A 15,728-nucleotide genomic window follows, 5' to 3' on the forward strand; every position below is an offset into this window, starting at 1 on the left:
TTAGAGTGACAAATGTTAATTAGGAGGTTGGATGGTGAAGGGTAGTTTAATGCCAGAATCTCCACTGGTGCTAACTGCAGCATTGTTAGCTGAAAGAATGTGGAATTTCTGGGACTCTCATTTCAATGAGGATTTCAATGAGAAATAGTTCAGTACTGATGTTAAGATGATTTTTCAACACAGGTACAGGAGAAGTAAACCTATGTATTTACAGGACCCCTTTTTTCTTCAATATGTGCATCTTTTGGTCAAAGCCACCTCTAGATTATTTTCATTCATGCTTATGGCTGTTGTTACCAAGTCCCCTGTGAACCAGGTCTTCCTCTGCCTCTCTGATCATCCTGGCTTTATACAAGCCAGCTGGCTTGTGTAGTTTGTACTGCCGCTTCCTCTTTCATTATCTCTCATTTTTTCTATGTATAATTCTAGACTTTAAAAAAAAAAGTCAGCAGTATGGTCACATTTTACATTGCAAATTCTCCCCTAATCCAGGCTTGAACTTCATGTCTACAGAAGGGCTTATCTGCACAGTTTAACAGTTATATAGAAGCGGATAGTTAATTTGAATTAATGTCATTCTAGGATACTGCTGACTTGTATAGCCTCAAGATGACACTACTGCCACGGGCTCTGGTGTCAGTGTCAGTTTGTTGGTTTGTTTAAAAAAAAAAAAAAAAAGGGCTTCTGGATACCTTTAGAGAGGTTCTCTGTAGGGTAAATCACATCAGCTAAAATGCAGAAGACAAAGACTTCTTACTTCATTCTTTCAGTGGCTTAATAAGGAGGATTGAAGATCTATTGCCTGTGATATTTTGATATGAATGCTTAGTGACCTCTTATTTCTCATTTCTCCACTTCTCCCTTTGTTTCTTCCTCACCTGCCTTCAAAAAGCATATTCTTAGCTTAGATTTCCTGGCTGAACCTCCTGCTTGCTTTCACCGTAAAGCATACCCTGAAGGCAGTAATGTTTTATCCGCTCCCCAGTGCCCGCAGCCTCCCCCAGGGCTCTGCTGGGTACATCAGCGTGCTACGGGGGTGACCTTTGGCTATTGCCAAGGCTGATCTGTGGGCTCTGTGGTTTCCTGCATAATCAGTCTGCTTGCTTTAAAATGTGCCAATCCTTCTTTCAACTGTCCTGCTGCTGTTTTATTTCTGTTGGTCTCCTTTTAACCTTGGCTTTCCTCCAGTTGCGTTTGGTCCTGATGATAGAAGAGCTGCTGTAACAACAGGCCGTCTATGCGGTGGCATCTCTGCCCTTGTGGGCGGTGAGCTAGCTCTGTGCTCTGGAAGTGAGGGAGGATGTGCTTGGACTCGTTCATTATTTTACAGACACTGCTATTGTTTCCTCACTTGGTGAAATAATTCTGGGTTTATGTTCTGGTTACCTCCTTAATGATGTCATGGCTAACACAGATCCTAATTCTACTTGTACTATGGCATAATTCTGAGTTGCTGTACAGATCCGCTAATTCTCAGCAAGAGGAGACAGCGAGGCCTGGTGTCAGGAGTCCTTACAAATGCAGAATGAAGTTACCATCAAGTCACGAGCCTTGATTCACGTTAGTTGCATTCTGCCTGTGTTTAATACTGATTTAGTGTACCAAGAAGATCGGGTTCAAGAGACTAGTGAAACGTGCAGTTGGGCCCTCTAAATGGAGGGGCACCGCCATGGCAATGTGTAACTGCCACGGGTGTTGGGAACCCAGCCCCGATCTGCCCTGCCACCAGGCTGTGGCACACGTGAGCCAGGAGAACCCTTAACAACCATTTCCATAGGTGTGAAACAACTGGTAAGTTTCACTGAAAAACCATTGAAGCTTGTCTAATACTAGTCTGTGTTGGATTTCTTTTCAGAGAGTCATCAGGCATTTATGGACAATGATTTATGTTAATGCATGTTAACAGTCACTCATAAAATTACATCCTAGGCTTTTCTGTTTTTGCTTTTCTTCAGTGTGGAGTATCATTATTATGAAATTTGTGCTCCATACAAGTGAGGGCAGGAAGGATTCACTCCAGGTGTTGAGAGCAAGCCTGTTAACAGAGGCATAGGAGTTTTTATGTATTGCATCTCTTTCTTTTAAAGGTCGAGTTGACCACATGAATCTAACATGCTGCATGCTCAATATGGTGCACCAGGTGCCAGCCTGAATGTTTAGATACTTTAAAATACACTTGTTCTGCTCCAATAGATATTTGCTGAGAGATGGAGAGAATGTTGCAAATGGTGCATTCTCATCACTTTTGCTTTTTATTTGTTTTTTCTCCCTCCTTTTTTTCTGTAACCCTAGCTAGTTCAGCACAAAGAGAAGCAGCAAGTTGAATTTTACTCATGTTATCTTTGAGATCCTTGCTGAATGAGCCAAAGGATATTTACTTTTGCTGAGGCTTCAGAAAGTTGCCATAGATACAGGTTTAATCACTGAACAGGTCAAATTTTATTGGTTTTGAGAGATAAATGGTAATCCCATCTGAGAAAAAATGCAGTATCGATTGGCTGCCCTGCAGCTGCAAAATTCTTGCTGGAGCTGTATCACCATTTTTACTGGGTTTTGATTTAGTATATCACCAATATATTTGTGTCAAAGCAGCAGCGATCTGCAAGAGAAATATTTCCCAAAGTGGAAAAGACAGTTTATATTTTCTAATTGCTTGGTAAAATAGTCTGTTTGGAAAGGAAATCTTTAAATGTCTGTTTTCTTCCAAGGGAAACATTAACAGTAGAGAAGTGGGTGGTGGGGACTTGGCAAAGAGTGTATTCCTGGGAGACCTGCTTTGGAGCCCTTTTCATGTGGTGCTGGGAGGCAACCGGTCGCTCCAAGATACCGCGATGTGCCCAGAGCGTGCTGCTTACAATGGGCTTTTCTGTAGCTTGTGATCACAGAAGTGGTTATGTTAAATGATGGACCAGTGTGTCCTTTCTGGCATGTACCTGGGACTGAAGGTAAGAACTCCCTGGGTGAAAAGCCCAACACCCTTCACAAGAACCTACAATCTCCTTTTTCTTCCTCACGGGACATGGGAAAATATTTCAGCTATTGGTGGCAATAAAATGACACATTTGTGAGCCAGCACATACAGAGCAGGAGTGGTGGTGGTTTTCCTCTGCGTGAGCAGGTAAGCTGAACACAGGGGTGCCTGCGTTCTTTTTTCAGCTCTGTCCTTGACTTAAGTATGATCTTGAGCAGAGTTCTTCACTTCTCAGCTCTGTCTGTCTAGAAAAATAATTTCTATAAAGTGCTGTGGATGGAATACTCCACACTACTGCTGGGTATGTGAGGGCAGGCAATTACCAGACTGCTATTGAGATCCTCTTCATGAATGCAAGTATAACAGGACTGGTAACTACCTGTTACCAAAGCAACCAAGTGTGTTTCTTCTGAAACTGGACTTTAAAATGTTGCCAAATTGTAAACATCTGGGTTGAATTTGTTGTGTTGCATGTTGTTCCAGCTGCAAGTGGATTGATTTAGTTATCTATGGAGAAGTTCAACCAAAAGGGACAGAGAAAACTTGGTTTTAAGAAACAAGTTGTCGGTGAACAGTTTAAAAAAAAAAAAAGTTATGTTTGTTCTGGGTTTTGGTTGGTTGGTTTTTTTGCTTTTACTGCTTTGTCTTTTGGTTGCAAATGAGCCCACAATGAAGCTTGTCTCTGTGTTGAGACATTCATAACTTCTGCCCTCTGAATGGGTTTTCTGGTGTCTAGTAAGGGAAGCTCAACTTTTCAATCAATGGGTGTGTTTCACCCATACCTGCTGGCATGAAACTTGGAGGAGTTTGGTATCTTTAAGACCTTCAGCTCTCAAATGTGGCTGAAGTTAAGCTGATGAGCATTAAAAGAAAAAAGAATTATTGGGGAAGAGTTTGGGGGATAAAGGGGACATTCAGTCCCAGCATGATCCTATAATCCTTGCTTCCTTGAGAATCTAGCTGGAGGGTATTTTGGCTTGTTGGAACATTTTGGCTTGCTTCAGGCATCCTTATTCATACAGCCCTCAGGCCTCTTTGCTAGACCAGGAATTTGCTACAGGTGCCTTGTCCGGGGCTTTTTTTGTTTGGTTTGTTTTGGTTTTTTCCATTAAAAATTTGCTTAAATTTAATGATGTTCTAAGCTTCAGTGCAAACTGGCGTTTTCAGTCTAACCTCAGCTTTTCCGAGTGACCTCTGCAAACACCTTGTTCTCGCAGACCCCACACAGGTCTGTGTACGTTCACCATCTAGGGTAACCACCACGTGTGCATCTGTGTTCACAAGGCTGCTCTGGGCACAGGGGGGCAGGAGCTCGTATCTCCTGCGTTCTCTGGGGTGCAGGCAGCCGGCACCTCCCTCTGCTCAAAGGCAAAGGAGCTGAGCTGGCCCTGCTGTGATAGGAACAAACTTTGGTGCCTCTGTTGTTTCAGAACTGATGCTCACGGCATCCCAAGACCTTTGCTCCCACCTACGAGCAGCAAGCAGATGTGTGCCTGGGGCTCTGTAACTGCACTCTGACATTTTCTGGGTATTTCCCTTCCTTTGCAGTACATTCTGCTTTAACAACCAGTTTCTCACAGAGTTGCAGGTTCCTCTCTGTTTTAGCTGAGTGAATTGTCGGGTTTTGGATGAAGACCCTTGCACAGGCTGTACTGCCCTGCTGTAGGAGTGCATCCCACTGTCCCCGTGATTGCAGAGTCCAGCTCTGGCTCAGCTGGAATCTGCTGGGACAGAACAGAGTCCATGAGCATTTTCTCACTCTTCCTCCAAGCAGCGCCCTGTTTGCATGTTACACTGTGTTTGCCAAGTGATCCTTACTCCCACATGCCTGTGAGGACTTGTATGAGTGAGCTTGCATTGTGCATGGTATTTTGGTATAAAGCTTTGCTGGACATTTGATCAGTCAGATGCATCTGTTTGGCTGCTGGCATTAGGGCTTTGCGTGGGTCAGTCACTTGGGGAAGAAGCTCTTCTCCTTGAGGAAATCTCTGTGCTAAGAGCTGGCAAGAGAGCTGGGTGGATCCGGCCAAAGGTGCTGCAAGAGACTTTGCTCTGAATCGCCTATTGATTCTTTCTTGCTGAATTTCAGGGTTCTTCCCCGGTCTGGAAAAGGAAATGTTTGCATTCCTGCCAAAGGAAAATGTTTGTTTTTTTTTTCCTCTGGCTGCTTTTTCTTTGGCTTACTTTTTAATTCCAGCATCCAGACAAGCATCATTAGCAAAACTTCTCTGTGTGCGGCAACTCTCTGTGTTTTTGAGGAGCTGTACACCTCAGCTCAAGCAGTTGTTGCAGGAACCTCCAGCAGAACTGAAAGACCCTTAGTTGCAGGATCACAATGGGAACAAGGCTCCTTCCATCACTGGAGCAGCAGGACCGTGACCCGGACCTGCCCCAGGCAAAGAAACGAGCAGAGGCACGTGGACCCAAAGCACAGCTGCACGGCGCGCAGGCCAGCATCTCCATCCAGGAGGGAAAAACAACTGGCCAGCCTTGTGGTGGGAGCCTGCACCCCAGCGTGGAGCCTGGAGTTTTCCCCAGCATAAAGATGAAGACAATGCAGCATCATGGAGAAATGGGCACTCTCTGTTTCTTCCTGAGTTGATGGTGTAGTTGGTGTCTGCAGCTGCCTTTTATCTGGGAGGTCGAGGTTCTGCAGAGATATAAATCTTTAAGCATCTGCAGTGTGACTCACTCCTTTCCTCTGCCAGCTCTGGTGTTTAACCCAGTAAGAAAGATGGGACCACAAAGGAGGATTTAATGCCCTGTTCCAGCTTAGTGCTCCGCTGGAGAAGCCACCTGGTTTGGTGCGTATAAGCTGGCAGGTGAAAGGAGTCACCCTGAAGAAGACAGCAATAGAAAAGGAGGCCTGGGTGGAGATAGCTGGAGGTCAGTGTTGGTAACATGCCGAGCCAGGCTCACCCCCTCTGCTGTCTTCGTTCTCCTCCTAAAGATGAGAAGAGTGAAGGCATGGGTCTCCCTTAGGGTAAGAAGGGAGGCACAAGCCCCCTGGCTGCGTGTCATCATGCATTCAAGGAGCAGCTCAGCCCTCTCCTTGCTCCCCCTGGTCCTGTGCTTGCTTGCAGAGAACATCACTGGAGGACCAGCTCTCCATGGCCCCTGCAGCACAGTGTTATGGCCAGAGGCTGGACACGGGTACCTGGGAGGCTGCTGCAGAGCCAGGAGCAGCCCTGGCCCCCTTGGGAGCTCTTCCCTTGCTGCACAGCACCTGTGGTTGGGCTCTGTCCTTCAGGAAAGCAGCGTGTCCCCCTCCTGCGGGGCTCTTGCTCACCCTCAGTCCTGGGAGAGCATTTGTGGGGTTGGTCAATCCTTGCTGCTATCAGAGTAATTAAAGCTTTGCACCTCAGCCCCTGTATGATCACAGGGACAGAGCCCAGCAGAGGGGCTCTCAAAACTGTAACATAGTCTGAAATCCAGCCTGGTCCTTTCTGGTGTATCCTAAATGCCCAGGTCCTTTCCCTGCATGCTGCCACCTCCCACCTCTGGAGCTTAACACCATGAGACAGCACCAAAACACTGCAGAGCTCCAGAAATGCAGGAAATTTCTGCAGCCAGCCCTTGCAAAGAGCTAGTTTGGGTCAAATGACCATTTCCAAAACAGCGCCTTGTCCTTGCCTCAGCTCCTTTGTCCTCCTCCACCACTGCAGCCCCTCTGCATCCGTATCACCAAAGTAATATTCCCAGCTTTGTTGCAGCATCCAGCCAGCTGAGCAAGCAAGAATCCCTGCAGAGGCTTGTGCTGGGAATAAAGGACAGGTCAGGCTGGTTATACTCAAGGGACAGGAAGAAAGCAGCGCTGGAGGGTATTTGAGGTTCAGAATATATTACATTAGCTGCACAGTCACATCTGCTTTTTATTCCCCTATGGTTTGGGAGAAATGCTGTGTGTTTGCATTTCCTGACAGCTGAGCCGGGAGATGTTTGGAGATTGGTTCTTGCTTTATGTGCCGCTGCCCCGGACCAACTCTCCTGGTGCTGCCCCACCACCACCCCCAGGTCTGCCCGGGCACCCCAGGTTGCTCTGCACTGTTTTGCTGGGGACTGCTGGTGGGACGCGCTGCCCCAGCCATGCCCTGAGCCCCCTCCTCTGCTTCCAAAAGGTGCCCTTCACTTCATCTGTCTGCAGGGCTGTCATCCCCAGGGCTGTGTCACCCCGTGGTGAGTGGCCTCACCAGGGCATCGTCCCTGAGGTTATCGGTGAGGCAGGGTCAAGGGAAGCGGCCATGCCATTCCTGCAGTGCTGGCAAAGAAGCCTGTGACTGTCACACCATGTCCCTGGGGCAGGTCGCCATGACGTGGTGTGACCAGGCAGGAATGGGAAGGCAGTAGGACAGTGTGCTGCTGGCAGGGCCACCCAGCGGAAAGCCTGCTTGTGCTCTTCCCATGCCCCGCTGCCCTCCCATGTGCCCCTCTAAAGGCCCATCTTGGGCAGAGCGTGGGCATCTTCCAAATACAAACCAGTGTTGGTCGCACCAGCTCTGCGGGCACATTTGATTGCTGGGTTTACTTGGAAGGTGGGTGCGCCCTCACTTCTTCCATCTGGTATTGTGTAACTCGCTTTATTTTCACTTGTGAGAAGACAAAGAGGTTATTTTTAACTCCTGAGCACGCAGGCAGAGTGGAGGAGAGATGGCAGGTACTTGGGGACCAAGCTGTCAGGGGTGTGATGTGGATCAAAGCCTCAGAGTCCATTTTCTGGGCAAATGAGGGTGTGCTCAGCCATGGGAGGCCTTGTTCCCTCAGCCAGTCAGCCATGAACTCTTCTATGGAGCTGGCCCCCTGTGACCCCACCTGGGGGCAAGACCCAGATGTGCCCCATTGCTGTCCGTGGCACCAGCCTTGCCTTGCAACCCCAACAGAGTTTGGCAGCTGCACCCCAACACCAAGCTCTTTGCAGGGGACCGGAGGGGCTGCCGGGTGCCGAACCAGCTGTGGGCTGGGCACCTGGGTGTGTTTTCCCAGGGCGAAGCAGCAGCAAATAAGACAGAACAGCTTGATTTGATCCACATAACTATTTCTTTCTTTTTAATTATTAACTTGTGCCTTACAATAGAAGAGAAAAGAGTGCAAGCAAACAATTTGCTGGTTCCAGGAACTACTCTGGCACCACCGCGAGGGCAGTAAGGTCTCGTGATGATAACCTTGCCAGGGCACTGACACACAACACACGCACACGCGGAGTCTCCGGCTCTTGCAAAAGCGATCACTGGCAATCTTAAGGCATTGAAGGAAACCTATGGTTGTAAATCCTATATCAAATTTGGCACACATTGGAACAGTTAGAGCGGAGACGACGATGCTTTGCGGGCTGGTGTTTGGGAGTCCTGCGGCTTCGCAGCGCCGGCTGGGATGCAATACTAATGCAAGCATGGGGTTTCACGTGGCAACCGTGCAGCCGAACAAGGGGCCCTGTAGACCCTGACCCTCCAACATCTTGAAGCCAGTGAGAGCAGATGAGGTGCTGTGCCCTGCGGCACGGTGGTGCCTTCACCTCCGATGCACCGGTTCCCTGCCCTGCGCCTGCTGCTAGCAAATCCCGCGCGCCTGGCTGGGCTAACGCTGCCGAAAACCAGAGTTGTCAGGACAAAAAAAGTGAACATTCCTTATAGTTTAAAATGCAAGTGGCTCATAGACAAGACATCAGATGTGGTTACAGTCCAGTATGGCTATTTCTGTGCTTCTGGGACTAAAAGTGGACTGCTGTGGCTTGTGGAGTGGGTAGGAGTTTAGCTATACATGGATTTGGATAGTCGATGAAGGTCTGTAGCCTTGAAACTAGCTGTAGTAAACGTGTTGAGTTGTTTCCCTTGTCCCCCCTCCCCGGAGAGCTGGTTGAGCAATGGTGCCAGCCAGCTCCCCCTCATCTGCCGCAGGAGGAGGGAGGGAGGGAGGGATGGTGGGTGCTATGAGTCCACTGTGCCACCACAACAACGACCAACATGCACCTAGCTACCTGCCTGCGCCTCTGCCCCATTTAAAAGGGAGCAATGTGCCAAGCTCGGCCTCTGCAGGGCAGGATCCGCGAGGAAGCTGCCCCGGTCAGTGTCCCCAGGGGGTTATGTGTTTCTAAGGGGGGGCTTCCCACGAGCCCAGCGCAGCTTTGTGCCCAGAGGGGCAATTTAAAGGCCGAGTGGAGACTGTTCCCCCTCAAATGCAAGACAGACGGGGTCCTGATGGTTACATTTTTGCATTTGCAATGATTCCTTCATGCAGGTTTAATCTCCCTCTTTTCTTGGCAGAGGTTATGGTTCCCTCAATCATCTCAGCCCGGCTGGATGATATTTTAGAGGTCACTTTAATAACCTCTCCTTGTTCCTCCTCCTTGAAGGACAGAGTAGAGGAACTAAAGCCTCCTGGCTGGAATGAGTAAGTGGGATTTGGGAGGGGATTGAGTGCTGAAAGGCCGACACTTCCCATGCTGAAGAGGTTCTCCTCTCCCTCCAGCAGCTTCCTGCAAGCACATCACAAGGGAAGAGGTTAGTCTGGGGACATCTCATGTGAAACATCTGCAAAACTTCAGGGTGTGCTGTGACCTGCCAGCAAGTCTGAGCGCTCCAGACCATCACCCCAGCCTGCGGTGGACATTGGCTCAGGTCACGCTGCACCATGAAACTGGTTCGAAATCATATGCTTTGGTCAATCATTTTTGGAGTGCTTGCAATATGGAGTGCATGAGACCAGCTCCCTCCAGAAACCTTAAGAAAATAAAACCCCTAACCAGAGGGACTCTGCCTTTTGCATCTACTTTGACTTTGCACAAGAGACAAGTTTCCAGCCCCAATTGACTCTAGTAAAAACCACTGCTTCTGGGATGGCTGGGAGATGCAGCTCATGGCTGCTAGATCGAGATGTGACATGGAGTCATGGCTGCTCCCTCGGCAGGAGCATGGCAGGTCTGGGCAGGGGAGATGAGCAACGTGATGGTTTTGCTCCTGGAGTGTGTACCCAGATATTTTCTGGGCCCTTGAAAATACCCTACCTGGCAGGGTTGGGGGTTCGGGTTGGGAGGCAGCTGGGTGGGGTGGGGTCAGAGCAGCCTTACCTGTAGGCAGCTATCTCAATATCAAGTGCCATCTTGACATTAAGCAGGTCTTGGTACTCCCTCAAGTGCCGAGCCATCTCGTTCTTGGTGTTCCGCAGGTCATCCTCCAGCTGCCCGATGGTGTCCTGCAAAGGCAAGGGTGCTCAGGGCTCTGTTTCGGAGCAGGGACCTCTCCCACAGGTTTTCTGCTCTGCCCATCGCAGAGACAGGGAAGCTGCAACGGGCAGTTGGTCCACAATGGCACATCCCACCAGGAGCTTGGGATCATGAAATCTCACGCTAACAGGGATGGAGAAGCTGGCAGAGCACCAGTATGCACACACGAGTGTGTGTGGCGGGGAGGAGGCTTTAAAAGTTTATTGATTTATATAGTTTCCCATCTGCAGCAGGGTCTGTGAGACAGAGGGGGCAACACCAGTCTGTCTGGGGGGGCTTAAGAGGCATTGGGACATGTGTCTGGAGTGGTGGAAGGAGAGCTGGTGCTGTGGGAGCGGGAGGGAAGAGCTTGGTCCAGGAGGGGAAGGCTGACACCTTCCCTGGAAAATGCCTCAGAGTGCCAGGCTGGGGGCTCTGAATGCAGGGATCTGGGGGGGTTACAGAGTCAGGGTCCTGCACTGCAAGAGCTGGGGTGCTCAGATGGATGACGATATCCTTCTGGGGTCCTTCCCATCAGCTTTGCCCTGCCATGGCTGCTACATCCAGTTCTGCCTGTGATGCAGCAGAGTCTGAGGACATATCTGCTAACAAAGGGGACTACTCTTTTTTTTTTTTTCCTATTTTTTTGTCAGAAAACAAGCAGCCTGATTTTCTCCCACATGCATCCAGGTATCTAAGTAGCAGCCTGAAAGCAGTGAAACCCACTCCTATAGGGATCTTCCCAATCAGATGGTTTCCCGCTGCCAGCCGCCCTGCTGTGCCACCAGAAAAGCGTGATTTGGAGCAGGAATGAGTAAGCAGTTTGCATTTAAGTGACGGAGCAGCCCTGCCTGCAGAGCCCCGCAATGGCCATTGCCAACGTCTGCTCTCCCACACCCCCTCCTACAGCCAGGCCTTTGCAAGTGCTTCCAGCTCCTCTGTTCCAGCGGAGCTTTGTCCTGCCACACCATCCCCATCCTGTCCCTGTCCTCATCCCTATCCGGTGCCCTCCTTTGTGTCCTGTGTAACGTCCCTCGTGCGTAGTGCAGAGATAGCCACGAGATGTGGAGCTGCCCAAGGAGCAGGGAGCTGCGCTGAGCCTGACACAACGAGCCCCAGCTTATCCTTGTAAGCGCCAGCTTATCCTGAATGCGGCACAGGGTATCACACAGTCAGCTGGACGCATCCTGCCTTGTGGGACACTTACACGCCATCCTTGGAGTCTCTGCCTTGACCTGTGCTGCCCTGACCACCTCTGGCAGCAAATGAGCTGCATGGAGCTGTGCCTCTGAGGGGGGACTGGGCAGCGGGAAGGGGTTCAAGGAGACCATTGGGGCGCCAACTGAAAAGCCCCAGGACGTGCATGGATGCCACTGCAGTGCAGATTAAAATCTCTGCTGCTCTGACCCTCCATGCCCACAGTCCCCTTCCCTCAGCGTGCATGAATAAAACGCTCTTTAAAAATGGGTTATCCTTGTTACCCTGTCCGTACCTCTCTCCCACACTGCAGCTCTACCAGCTGGTTGAGTAAAACCCCCTTCCCCACACAACTGCAAACCTGTCCCCTAACAGAAAGCTCTCACATATTGGTTCAGATATGACTGGATAGCCTACAAATATAAAGACATGTTCCTGCTTTAGCAGTCTATAGGAATACTTTAAAAGCTCAGACAATAGGAATATTCGCTTTTAAGACGGACTTCCACTCTTTTCCACTGGTTGCAGCCAGGGAAATTATTTAGCTGCTACACATGCACATTGTTCAAAAGACTCCTAAGTACTACCACGCTTAAAGCAAATCCTTAGGGTCACGTAGTAAAAAGCTGCTGTGCTATAGCTAAAGCAATTTCAATTTTGGTGCTGTTTAATCCAGTTGCATTTTTTTTTTCCCCTATTAGATAGGTTGTTCCCAGAATCCTTCTTTTCACATGGCATCACAACTGTTTAAGATTATTGTGTTTCACCCATTACAAGAAATATCATATATTGCCTATTTCCACAATATTTGTTGAAGATGACCTCGACTATTCAGGAAGATTCCAAGCAGCTTGGAGCTACAGTCACAAATTCTAGAGAGCCTGGCAAAATTTGGCCTTGAAAATGACAAGGCATTACTCGCGTGTGAAATAACAGCGTCCTTCAGGTATGACGTTAGGCAGTTGTTTCAGTATTTAGAAGGAAACGGCTTGATTTAGAAACCACAGATCATTTAATAGTCATGTAATAGAACAATCTCAGGATTTATTTTATTACAAGTCATGACCATTTCCCTGGAGCAACAAAATGGGGTAATACTGCGGTAATGGCATAAGAGCTATGGAGTGCCCAGTGTCCGCCCCACGTGAGTCCTTCCAGGGACAGAAGAGATGATGGGATCTGGCTGCAAATTCAGCCTCAATGTTTGCAGAGCTCTGATTTCTGCAGTGCAGGTGCCAAGAGCCAGGCCACAGGGCAGGGGGCCAAGCCTGGGCAGACGGCTTCGAGGAATTACCCACAACGATGGGGAACGTGGGCAATTTTGGAGCTGACCCTTAAGGGATGGGGCAGGAATGCCCCAAACAACGCTGCCATATGCAGGGAGACCTTTGTCCCCTGTGGAGATGCAGCGTTGGAGGGAGCGTCCTGGCCCTGCCTGTCCCCCCAAATCCTGCCTTCTGGGGTACTGCCTATGGATAAAGGGTGAAGGCAGCAGGCAGTGCCACGGTGGGGCAGGACCTGCTGTGCAGGGCAGAGAGGCCGTACACCGGGGGAAGGAAGGCTGCAGGGATGCCTGGTGCTGCCCAGTACTGCGGGGGCGTGGGTGGGCACTGCACAAGGCAGAGGGGGCTGGTGCTGCACAGTGCTGGTGGCTGGAGGGGGGGTGTTGCATGCAATGCAGCACAGTATAGGATAGCGGGGGCTCTTGGTGCTGCACCGTGCGGGGGGGAGGGACGGGGACGGGGACGGCACCGCATTGGGCCAGGGTGTCCAGAGCTGCACGATACTGCGGGAAGGGCTGCTGCAGAGGATGGAGCTGCGCTGCAGCATTTTACATGCAGCGGAGATGCTCAGCGCTGCACAGGACGAGGGGTGGGGGAGGGCTGGGTCGGAGATGCCGGTGTCGCACAGCGCCGGGGGGTCGCGTGGGACGAAGATGCCCGGTGCTACACAGTACGGGGGGAGGTTGCTGGGATGGAGGTACCGAGTGCTGGGGCAGATTGCGCGGGAGGAGGATGCTCGGTGCCGCACAGTACCGAGCGCCGGGGCGGAGCTGCCCGGCGCCGGGGACCCCGCGCGGGGAGGGGACGGTGACGGTTCTCGGCGCCGCCCGGCTCACCTGCAGGCCGGCGGCCTCTGCGCTGTGCCGCTCCTCCAGCTCCTGCAGCTGCCTCTCCAGGGACTGGTGGGCGCCGCGCAGGCTCTCCATCTCCGCCAGGCGGGCCTGGAGCTGGCGGCGGCACTCGCCGGCCTCCCGGCGGCTGGCGCGGACGGCCTCCTGGCTGCGGGCCGCCCGCTCGTGGAGGCGGGCGCAGCGGGCGCGGTACCAGTCCTCGGCCGCCTGCAGGTTGCGGGCCGCCAGCGCCTCGTACTGGGCTCGCAGCTCCCGCAGCGCCGCTGCCAGGTCGGGCCGCCCCGCCGGGGCCGGGGCCGGGGGCGCGGCGGCGCGGAGCGCTGCGCCCAGCTGGGCCAGCTGCTCGGCGTGGGCGCTGCGAAGCGCCGCCAGCTCCTCCCGCAGCGCCGCCGCCCGCCGCTCCAGGTCGGCGCGGGCGCGGGCGGCCCCCTCGGCCGCTTGCTGCCGGGAGCGCAGCGCCTGCTCCGCCTCGGCCCGGCCCCGCGCCTCCTCCTCGCAGCGCGCCCGCAGCCGGTGCGTCTCCTCGGCCAGGCGCGCCCGCTCCAGCGCCGCCTGCGCCCGCTCCCCGTGCGCCTCCTCCAGGCGGGCGCGCAGGGCCCGCAGCTCCCCGCCCAGCAGCTGGCCCAGCCGGCGCGGCTCGGCCGACCGCTGCCGCAGCGCCGCCAGCTCCGCCGCCAGCGCCCGGTTCCGCTCCTCCAGCGCCCGCACCCGCTCGATGTAGCCGGCGAAGCGCTCGTTGAGGCCCTGCAGCTGCTCCTTCTCGCTGGCCCGCGCTCGCCGCGGCTCGGCGCTGCGCTCCCGCCCCAGCCCCGGCTCCGCGCCCGAGCGCGCCCGCCGGCCCGCCGAGCCCTCGGGGCGCCGCGGGGTTTCCGCGAAGAGGTGGCGGTAGGAGGCGGCCAGCGCCGCCGGCTCTCCGCTGTAGCTCATGGCGGCGGAGCAGGACCGGCGGCGGCGGCGGCGCTTATGTACGGCGGGGCGGAGCGCTGCGCGGTGCGGAGGGGGGCGCGGGGCGGAGCGCTTCGGCGGGGAGGGGGCGCGGTGCGCGGTGCGGTGCGGTGCGGTGCGGTGCGGTGCGCGGTGCGGTGCGGTGCGCAGAGCGTCCCTGGGCCGCGGCGGTAGGAGGCGGCGGGAGCTGTCCGTGCGCCGCGGTGCTGAAGAGCTGTGGCGGCGGGCTGTGCACGGGGAGGGACAGATGGATGTATGTGTATAGGGATGGACGGACACACAAAGAGCACAGAAACATACACGGGCAGATGGACAAGGTGACACACACACACAGACGGATGCACAGGCACGCGAAAAGGGACAGGCACATTCACAGTAAGACACACGCATACACATGCTCAGAGCCAGACAGACAAAGGGACAAGCAGACGTGCAGAGCCACACACAGATGTACACACAGATGCACAGGCAAGCAGGCAGAAACACAGAAGGAAGCAGGCAGAAATGAACAGGTGGAGAGACAGGCAGACACACAAAGAGGCAGGCACACACGTGCACACACACATGCACACCCAAATCACTCCTGCTGAGGTAGCCCTAGCCATCCTGCTGATGCTCAAGGGAAACCACACTTTGTGCCTGTGCCTGGGGTGAAGGTGTCCTGGGGCTGATCCCAGCCTCTCTCCTCCGGTGGGGACCAGGGTGCCCACAGCAGCGTGGGGTCTCCACGGGATGGGGCCATGGGCAGTTGGAGTGCAGGGACAGTGAAGAAGTGGGGACATGCCTGGAGGAGGGGGTGCCCAGGACAGAGAGTCACTGTCTGTCCAGCTACACTGCAGGAGACAGACGCGGGAGGATTTTGCCTCCAGGATGTTTGCGAGGAACTGAAAGAGCCACATCAGTTTCTCTCCTGTCCAGACAAGTGGGTTGTTCCTTCTCACTGGCAGGGGTTTGCTGGGAGTACCCAGGGCTGCAGAGCTGATGGGGAGGGGACACCCCCCCGCCCTTCCCCTCCAGGCCAAGCACTGTGCCCAGGAACACAGCACCCCAAGGCAGGACCTACCAAGAGACCAGTGGGAAGTGACTGGTCTCTGAGAATATCAGCACAACATGTGCTGTGAGATGGAAAAACAGCTTAAAATAACTGTGATCCAGGTGCGAGAAACTTAGTGAAATGTGCAAACGGATCTGGCCTCCTGCTGTACATCTCTGTGCCACTGAGCTCTGCACTGATGCCCAGTTCCTCTACTCCACTTGTCCCTGTTTCTCCTCACAGGTGACCAGGA

General features: G+C 53.0%; 2 protein-coding genes across 3 annotated transcripts in view; one reads left to right on the top strand and one right to left on the bottom strand.

The window, feature by feature from the left end:
• The window catches only part of ATP5MK (ATP synthase membrane subunit k), a 236,409-nt gene that overhangs the window by 44,839 nt on the left and 175,842 nt on the right, over positions 1-15,728 (top strand). The gene's annotated exons all lie outside the window — the stretch shown is intronic.
• On the bottom strand, positions 7,987-14,477 carry INA (internexin neuronal intermediate filament protein alpha). Its single transcript, XM_075758005.1, has 3 exons — positions 13,483-14,477; positions 10,032-10,156; positions 7,987-9,440 (listed from the first exon to the last, which is right to left on the bottom strand). The coding sequence occupies exons 1-3, from the start codon at positions 14,422-14,424 to the stop codon at positions 9,167-9,169; spliced, it is 1,341 nt and encodes a 446-aa protein (XP_075614120.1). The 5' UTR covers positions 14,425-14,477; the 3' UTR covers positions 7,987-9,166.

The sequence above is a fragment of the Balearica regulorum genome, chromosome 7 (assembly GCF_011004875.1).
Source record: "Balearica regulorum gibbericeps isolate bBalReg1 chromosome 7, bBalReg1.pri, whole genome shotgun sequence".
In the NCBI taxonomy this organism is placed as follows: Eukaryota; Metazoa; Chordata; class Aves; order Gruiformes; family Gruidae; genus Balearica; species Balearica regulorum.